The following is a 10,000-nucleotide window of genomic DNA, read 5'->3' on the forward strand; positions in this document are numbered from 1 at the left end:
TTTCTTCTTTGTTTTAAATCATCAAGCCAAAGCTTAGCCTTGTCACCATTGCTGCGTAAAGGCAGCACCACACAGACAGAAAAGACGACAAACAGACAGGCAGGCAGACATATAGACAGACAGACAGACAGAACGAACGAACGAACGAACGAACTTTATTACTCAAGGATGGAGATTTTAGGCTCACGCCTAGTCTTACAATCTGTCCCTGCTAAACTAAGACATAAAGATAAAGACAATAAAAGGACAATTGTCAATCGCAATCATACAGTATTACTAACTACAACATTACCTATACGACTACATAATGCATAATAGAACATTGAAATGTACATGTATGTCAAGATAATACAAAGGAAAAGAAAATTCGACTCGAACACACACGCGCGCCGCATGCCTGCAATCACGTTCGCACTCAATACAACACACACACTCACACACACACACACACATACATACACACACACACTCACACACACACACACACACACACACACATACATACATACACACACACACACACACATATGCGCACACACACATACACACACGCACACACACATACACACACACACACACACGCACACGGACACACACACAGACAGACAGACTGACGACAACAACAACAACAACAACAGACAGACAGACAGACTGACGACAACAACAACAACAACAACAACAACAACAACAACAATCGACCGTTGTTGAATTTTGACTGAGTAGCTCTTTGCTGAGTAACTAAAGGTACATAACGCTTTCCTGAAAAGGAATTATCATTCATGAACAAAGCCTGGTCTGTGCCACAAGGCACGGATACTGTTCTGAACACATGTGTCTTGCTGATTGCACACGTTTTTCACACACGCACAGACACAAATACATCTTGCAAATTATCGCACGTAGTTATGCAGGACAGTTGGGGTATCAAACGAAGACCGATTGTGACGCGAGTCGTTATCAACAAGCAGCTGAATCTGACATTACACATTTATAATCCTATCTATAGGCAGCGTCACTTTCAGGCCAACAGTTGCTCAACCACCATCTCCCGTTATTTCATCATGGTGAGTATGAATTTTCTTCCTTTTTCGTCCAAAAAGATTTGCGATTTTGTTTTTGTGTGTGAAAAGGTTGCTTTTTGTTTTGTTTTTTGTTTTGTTTTTTCTTTTCTTTTGAGGATGAAAGTTGCTTGTTCATTTCAATGCTTTTCATTATCTCAGGTGCTTGTTTCCGCAACACTCGCACTTAGTCTTGGTGCCGCTGTTGAATGCATTTAGAGCGCTTACGTTTCTTTGTTTCTCAGATCTTTTCTTATTCTAATCTGATTTTATTTCATTTGATCTATTTGGAGGGGGGGCGGTGGATTTGATTTATAGTAATTTTTCTTCTTCTATTTTGTTCTATGGGTTAGTCTCCAGAACTGTGTACCAGTGAAAACCATGTTACGAAGTTGGCATTTCATTACTTAACTGATACATTTTAACCATACAAATTCCTTTCATTAAAGGCACAGTGCGCCTCCCGTAAACAGATACTGTCAGGCTTTTACACACAGTACAAACACCCTTCCATTTGAACGCTCATCAAACGGGAACATCCTAGGTGCCCTACGTAAAGAGCGAGCAATTTTCAAAGAATTAATTTTGAGGATTGTCTCAGAGACAATCGGACCGTGGTGCGTTTTGGCGCTAGACCTAACTTTTAAAATCTAAATAATAAATTGACAGCTTGTTACACAAACATTCTTAAATCATAAAAGAATTCTTTTTTCATCAAGACAAGGTCAGTACAATTCGAAGTTTTGAAAGTTTGAAAAAAGATAAGCCCGGAAGCAGGGTCACGCAAGGTCGTGGTTCTCGTAGCAGACGACGGTTTATGCCTATCGCCAGTTCCTCTGAACAGTCAAAAGCCATCGCGAGAGTTCTTGTGAACCACAGCCGTTTGTTTCGTGCATAGTCAGAGGTACATAATAACGTGCTATTGCAGATAAGCTCACAGCGAGTCGCATTCAAATTACTAACTGACGACTGCATTGTGAAAAAGGGAAACTGGATCACAATGGCTCAGGGGTATTACTTAAAGATAAACCACGCAAAAATAAATTCTTTGAAAATTGCTCGCTCTTTACGGAGGGCACCAAGGATGTTCTCAAGTGGTGAGTGTTTAAATGAAAGGGTGTTTGTACTGTGTGTAAAAGCCTGACGGTATCTGTGATGGTTTACGGGAGGCTTACTGTGCCTTTAATAAGAACTGGTTCCATCTATATCCTTGGCCTGCAGATAAAGAATTGTGTATGCCTACGTTCAGTAGATTACAAGGGTTTTAAAGTAAGTCAACTTCGTAACGTGACATCTTCTTCTTCTTCTTGTCGATCACTCAATAACGTGACATGGAAACCAAAGATTGTGTCATGGACTTGACATTTTTTTTTTTTTTTTAAGAGACCAAAAACATTTTTAAAAAATATGTTGCATGTCTGTATCATTATCTAACTAGAGTATTACTGAAAAAAAAGAAGAATGCATTCTAAATTTTAGTTGCCATTTAAAGGTCCTTGTCTACATTTTTATACCGAAATCGCCATTTGACCATTAAAATGCAGAGTCTATTATCTACAATTATCAACAATACACCCCCTTTCGATCAGGAAAGACGAAGCCAGTGTAGCCGTTTGAAAATTCATTGTAGTATTCCAGCGTAGTACTCATAGTAGGATATCCTTATTTGGAAAATGCCAAGCGCAAAACTCCTCTCAAATCCCGTGCATTTCGTGCGTTTAAAAAAAAGCGTGGACAGCGCTCCAGTGTCAAACTGTTGCTGCACTTGTTTGGGCGTGGCTATAAGCATAGTGACATGAATTTGATTGGTCAGTATTTTTAGGCAAAGCACATGTTCTCAGCAAACAGAAAACAAAATATTGGAAGCGTGAGTCACGCTACCCAAAAATAAAATCTTTTTTTACATATATTTTTTTTTCTATACCTTTTTTCCCCATGGTTCATTCATCATCTGACATAACTTTTTGCCGAAATCTAACCATAAGATTATTGAAAAAAAGCAAAAATGTAGACGACCACCTTTAATATACGTTATAATCATTTGTCAAAGGACTGAAAATGGTACACAGCTCTGGGGAATGACCCCTGTTCATTTCATTTGTTCTTAAAGCAGCCTCCCTTCCCACAAAAACGTTCACGTTAAAGAGATTCTCCTGCATGGCTTAAAACAGTCTCAAATCGTTCAACATGATATTCCTCAGACTTTTAGAGAAGCAAGCTAAGTTTTTTAGTAGAAGGTCAAGCAAAAAGAAAGCACTCATGTGTTATGCAATAATATGCACGCACATCTTGTGCAGCGTGGTCCACGTTGTTGTAAACTAACCAATAGCATGACGAGCGCACGTAAGTGTGAAAAACACCGGTCCCTTTTTAATGTATGTATGTTTGTTTGAGCGCGGGATAAAACACAGAAAAATTAAAGAGGCTGTGGTGGGGTGGTAAGAGAGAGAGAGAGAGAGAGAGAGACGGAGAGAGAGAGAGAGAGACAGAGAGAGACAGAGAGAGACAGAGAGAGACAGAGACACAGAGAGAGAGAGAGAGAGACGGGGAGAGAAAGAGAGAGAGAGACAAAGACAGAGGTAGAGACAGAGAAAGAGAGACAGAGAGACGGAGAGAGAGAGAGAGAGAGAGAGAGAGAGAGAGACGGAGAGAGAGAGAGAGAGAGAGCGAGAGAGACAAAGACAAAGACAGAGAGACAGAGAGAGGGGAGACAGAGACAGAGACAGAAAAAGAGATAATATAAAACAGATCCAGCAGTCAGGACCAGTTTTGCGGCATTTTTCAAGAAATACAATTTTTTTAAAAATTATTCTGCATGATGGAGTCCATAAAAACCGATCCTTTTGAACTGCGTGTCCCCAAAAAGGGAGATAACCCGCGCCTAACGTAAACCTTCATATCCGGAGAAGGCAGATCGTATCCGGGTACTGTTTCAAGGTTGGAAATAAACACCTGCAAAAGGGAAGTTACGGTATTCCCGAACCATGCCCCCGAACGTGCGGAATTCTGAAGTTTCCCTGTCATAAACTTGGCACTGACACAAGAACCAGAATATAATTATCCCTGTGGTGTTTATGATGCAAGATGTTGCCATCGTCTGCTGTTTACATTGATATTCTGTCATCGAATGTCCATGACTGTGCATTGCGTCTCTGCCGGCTGACCTCGTGTTCGGAAACTTGTTCGTGTATCTCGCAACCCCTCTCTTGCAAGTGTTCATGCCGGGGCCTTAAAATGCATGTGTAGCACTCGAGGTTTGAATGTGAAGGAAATCATGCAACCTCTCAAATCTCAAGGAAGAACATGGCCACACGCAGTGTGATACTGACTGAAAAAGGGATTTAGGAACACAGTGTGATATGACACTGATATAATCAATTGGCTGTGAAGAGAATGGAATGGGGACTGGGAGTACCTCGCTGATAACGTGATATCACGCAGACGACATCGTATAAGATAGCAAATTCATTGATAAAAATAAACAAGGGGAGAGGGGTATATCCTGTCATCATCATCATCATCATCATCATCATCGTCGTCGTCGTCGTCGTGGTCACCACCATCATTGTCATTGCCATCATCATCTTTCTCTTGTTGAAGTCGACTTCGTCGTAAATGACATTGACGCTCATTTATAACTTTCTTGTTTCAGGCTTCGAGCATTCCTGCAGCAGAACTTGAAGGTATGGTGACTTTTTCGTTGTATACGCTGTCAGATGGTGTTGTATTTTGCCTGTATGTATGATATGTGATAGATATGTGATAGATATGTGATAGATATGTGATAGATATGTGCGCCTGTTTGTGTGTCTGAATGTGTGTCTGCCTGTCCGTCCGACCACCTGTCTCTCTACCTTAGTGTGTGAAACGTGTGTGTGCACTAGCTAGGGTATGTCTCCACTGGAGTGAGAGGGGGGGAGGGAGGGGAGGTCTGTATATGGCTGTCTGAATATGTCCTGATCGTGCGCATGCGTATGTCATGTGTTTGGGATTGAGGATTGGCGGGGTGTGTTTGGTTATTGTTTTGAAGATGCTTTATATCTAACGGTTCCAAAGCAAAAGAGCTGCCTTCTTGATAATTATGTTTTCCCCATATTTGCTGTTTCCACGGTGAATATATTTTCCAATATCTGTCTTTACCCTATTGAACATAATATTTTTCAACATCTGCCGTTTCAATGGTGACAATATTTTACAATTATAGCTGCCTTTTCTGTGGTGACAAATTTTACAATTATAGCTGCCTTTTCTGTGGTGACAATATTTTTCAACATCTGCTTAGTGTTTTCACGGTGTGCATATTTTACAACATCGGAAGTTTTCCCTATGAACATATGTTGTACAATATCTGCCTGTTTCCATGGTGACTGACTATATCTTTAAATGTCTGAAATTTCCATGATGAATATCTGCCGTGTCCATGGCAACAGAGTACCGGGCGGTGTTCAAGGTGTTTGACAAGGACGGGAGCGGGTCCATCAGCGCGGAGGAGCTGGAGGCAGTACTCAAGGCGCAAGGCGTCCAGCTGTCTGCTGACCAGGCCAAGGACCTCATCAAGAAATACGACAAGAATGGTCAGTAGTGATCTTTGTGGCTGTAATTCTGTTGGAATATTTGGTTGATTCGCTGGTTGGTTTCAATGCTGACTAACTGGCTGGCTGGCTCTCTGTCTGTCTGTCTGTCTCTGTCTCTGTCTCCCTTTCTCTCTCTCTCTCTCTCTCTCTCTCTCTCTCTCTCGCTCTCTCTCTCTCTCTCTCTCTCTCTCTCTTCCCTCTCTCTCTCTCTCTCTCTCTCTCTCTCTCTCTCTCTCTCTCTCTCTCTCCCTCTCTCTCTCCCTCTCTGTAATAATACACTAAGCTAACTGGGGCTCACATGCATGCGAAGAAAGCAATCCTTCAGAAAATGTTGTTTGACGCCCTTGCGGTAAAATCATTAGGGACATATTCCCGGGTGTTACCCCGACTTTAGATGAGTTACACAGGTGTATGCGTCAGTGTTTAGGTGTAATCAGCCACCTACACTTATGACCGAGGCCTTTTACGTGTCACTGCGGTGACACGGGGGTGGGACGTGGATACCGTCTCTGAGTCAGTATGTACATAAAGTTGACCCAAGCAATCCTTCGCAGTCTCTGCTTCTTTATGTAACTGGCGGCACAAACCAAGCTTAGCTCACTCCCTCTCCTAGATCTGCCGGACACAAAACAACTGTCACGAGTTGGCACACGTTCTCACTCTTACCTCTCCTTGTTCTGCTGGCCGCAGATCAGTCATAGCAACGAAACAACTGTCTCGAGTTGGCACACGTTCTTACACTTCCCTCTCCTTGTTCTGCTGGCCGCAGATCAGTCATAGCAACGAAACTGTGACAACTTTCACGAGTCGGCACACGTTCTTACACTTGCCTCTCCTTGTTCTGCTGGCCGCAGATCAGTCATAGCAACGAAACAACTGTCACGAGTTGGTACACGTTCTTACACTTCCCTCTCCTTGTTCTGATCGCCGCAGATCAGTCATAGCAACGAAACAACTGTCACGAGTCGGCACACGTTCTTACACTTCCCTCTCTTGTTCTGATCGCCGCAGATCAGTCATAGCAACGAAACAACTGTCACGAGTTGGCACACGTTCTTACACTTGCCTCTCCTTGTTCTGCTGGCCGCAGATCAGTCATAGCAACAAAACAACTTTCACGAGTCGGCACACGTTCTTACACTTGCCTCTTCTTGTTCTGCTGGCCGCAGATCAGTCATAGCAACGAAACAACTGTCACGAGTTGGTACACGTTCTTACACTTCCCTCTCCTTGTTCTGCTGGCCGCAGATCAGTCATAGCAACGAAACAACTGTCACGAGTTGGTACACGTTCTTACACTTGCCTCTTCTTGTTCTGCTGGCCGCAGATCAGTCATAGCAACGAAACAACTGTCACGAGTTGGTACACGTTCTTACACTTCCCTCTCCTTGTTCTGATCGCCGCAGATCAGTCATAGCAACGAAACAACTGTCACGAGTTGGTACACGTTCTCACACTTCCCTCTCCTTGTTCTGCTGGCCGCAGATCAGTCATAGCTACGAAACAACTGTCACGAGTTGGTACACGTTCTTACACTTCACTCTCCTTGTTCTGCTGGCCGCAGATCAGTCATAGCAACGAAACAACTGTCACGAGTTGGTACACGTTCTCACACTTCCCTCTCCTTGTTCTGATCGCCGCAGATCAGTCATAGCAACGAAACAACTGTCACGAGTTGGTACACGTTCTTACACTTCCCTCTCCTTGTTCTGCTGGCCGCAGATCAGTCATAGCAACGAAACAACTGTCACGAGTTGGTACACGTTCTCACACTTCCCTCTCCTTGTTCTGATGGCCGCAGATCAGTCATAGCAACGAAACAACTGTCACGAGTTGGCACACGTTCTTTCACTTCCCTCTCCTTGTTCTGATCGCCGCAGATCAGTCATAGCAACGAAACAACTGTCACGAGTTGGTACACGTTCTTACACTTCCCTCTCCTTGCAGGTGATGGCGACGTCGACTTCGACGAGTTCACGCAGCTGATCACCGAGAGCGAGGTGGCCCGGGCGGCCCGGTTCGCCATGGTGTTCAAAACCCTGGACACGGACGGCGACGGCAACGTGTCGGCCGCTGAGCTCCGAGCCGCCCTGCAGAACCGAGGGCAGGACATCACAAGCGACCAGATCCAGGCCATGCTCAACACTGCCGACACTGACGGCAACGGCCAGCTGTCCTTTGAAGGTGAGTTGAGCAACAAAGAGAGGGTAAGAAAGAAGACTTGAATAGAGGGGAGCCCAGGTGAATGATCAGTCACTGGTTTGAATCTCATTTTTACAAACTTTTTTCGTGATTTTTCAACTTTTCATTAATTTTTGTACTCTTACTTCTTGGTTTTTTTATTTCATTTTTCTTCATTCCAAAGGGTTTGAGTGATGTATTGAAGATCGAATTAATCAAAGGGTTGCATAATTATTGAGTACTACCAGTGAAAGATTTCCCAGAATCACCTATTTTATTTTCAATAGCATCGGCTTTTGGGGAAAGATCAATGGATGATTGTATCCCCGCTCGTCGACTGCATCTAATGGTCGTAGACTACTTCGGATTAATGCACTTCTGAGGGGAGAGACGCGGGTTTGGGAATAGCTATTTGGGGAGAAGAGAGTGGTGGTTGCCAATCAGATCACTCGTGAAAGGGAAGCAACGCAGGACTGTCATATCATGACCGGACGGCAGATTCTATTTTATGCAGTTGTTCCCCTTTACAACATTCCTCTTCTTCAAGTTTCTCTTCTTTTCGCAGTTTCAGACAGTTCTCTCTCCAATACTCGGCAAATCAAACATTCTCTGTCTAGCTCGCCCTACCCATTCTCTCTGTATTCCTTTATCGGTCTGGACCTTTCGTGTCAGGCCATGATATATTACATTTCTCGCTTCACAGAGAGGTTCGATGTGTAGGCCTATGCAGGCGGTGGCTAGGTCATGATCAACAAGTGCAGGTACAATCGAACCTCTCTAAACCGACCCGTTTCGGGACCGGCAAAAAATGGTCGCGAAAGACAGGTGGACGCAATGGAAAGTTGGATTACATGGAGAGAAAAAAAACTCGTCCGTGATCCTTGGACACTGGTCGTACTGGGCAGGTGGTTGCTATCGAGAGGTGGTCGCTGGACTGAGCAGGTTAGACTGTACATTCAGTTGACATTGACACTGATTTTGTCCCTGTCCTACTATGTTTCTTCGTGGCTGGTGCAAAAACAGGTTTTGTGTGTACACTATGACGAGCATTCTGAGCGAACAACAGGGTCTGTGTTCATTTCTTGTCTCAGTATGATCAAGAAGGTTGTTGTCGATCAGATGCAAACAATTTCTGTCGGGTGCCTATGGTTAGGATTTTGCTGGACAGGAAAACTGTCTCACCTGAGATGACAACCGCATTCAGTCGTTCAACAGAGACGCCGATACTCGATGATATGTTTATCACTGACGGTTCTTTCTTTCTTTCTTTATTTGGTGTTTAACGTCGTTTTCAACCGTTCAAGGTTATATCGCGACGGGGAAAGGGGGGGGGGGGGATGGGATAGAGCCACTTGTTAATTGTTTCTTGTTCACAAAAGCACTAATCAAAAAATTGCTCCAGGGGCTTGCAACGTAGTACAATATATGACCTTACTGGGAGAATGCAAGTTTCCAGTACAAAGGACTTAACATTTCTCACATACTGCTTGACTAAAATCTTTACAAACATTGACTATATTCTATACAAGAAACACTTAACAAGAGTAAAAGGAGAAACAGAATCCGTTAGTCGCCTCTTACGACATGCTGGGGAGCATCGGGTAAATTCTTCCCCCTAACCCGCGGGGGGTATCACTGACGGTGACATACACTTACAATACGCACGTTCTGTAGTATACCTTTGTTAGTGCTGTGCTTTCCTTTGTCATTTTTACCAGGGATCTCAATTTCTGATATTGTTTATGACTTTACGCTCTGTCTGTCTCTGTCTGTCTGTCTGCCTGTCTGTCTGTCTGTCTCTCTCTATCTATCAGAGTGTATGTGTGTGTGCGTGTGCCGGCGTGTGTGTGTGTGTTTGTCTGTGTGTGTGGACGGTGTGTGTGTGTGTGTGTGTGTGTGTGTACTCGTCCCAAGGACAGATTGGCCCAGAAAAGGCCCAGACCTAAATCTTCATCCTTGTAAAATCTATTTCAGTTCAGTTCAGTACTCTCTCTCTCTCTCTCTCTCTCTCTCTCTCTCTCTCTCTCTCTCTCTCTCTCTCTCTCTCTCTCTCTCTCTCTCTCTCTCTTTCTCCGGTCTCTCTCTCTCTTGTCTATGTGTCTATATTTTACAGTAGTCCCTCGCCAGGCCAGGGCTGGACGAAAAAAAGCAGATATGTATGCTTATACAATAACCTTCAAAACCACA

The 10,000-nt window shown here is 43.8% G+C and overlaps 1 protein-coding gene across 3 annotated transcripts in view; it reads left to right on the forward strand.

Annotated features, from left to right (window-relative positions):
* Positions 1-10,000, forward strand: part of LOC138951772 (calmodulin-like) — a 13,222-nt gene that overhangs the window by 1,205 nt on the left and 2,017 nt on the right. For 2 of the 3 annotated variants that reach the window (XM_070323322.1, XM_070323321.1), the window contains exons 2-5: positions 1,007-1,064; positions 4,711-4,741; positions 5,489-5,632; positions 7,580-7,816. In XM_070323322.1, the coding sequence (XP_070179423.1) occupies positions 1,062-1,064; positions 4,711-4,741; positions 5,489-5,632; positions 7,580-7,816 (415 nt within the window). In that variant the 5' untranslated portion in view covers positions 1,007-1,061. The remainder of the gene's footprint in view (positions 1-1,006; positions 1,065-4,710; positions 4,742-5,488; positions 5,633-7,579; positions 7,817-10,000) is intronic. The other variant, XM_070323323.1, reaches the window with a different exon arrangement.

Source organism: Littorina saxatilis, linkage group LG17 (genome assembly GCF_037325665.1).
Source record: "Littorina saxatilis isolate snail1 linkage group LG17, US_GU_Lsax_2.0, whole genome shotgun sequence".
Classification (NCBI taxonomy): domain Eukaryota; kingdom Metazoa; phylum Mollusca; class Gastropoda; order Littorinimorpha; family Littorinidae; genus Littorina; species Littorina saxatilis.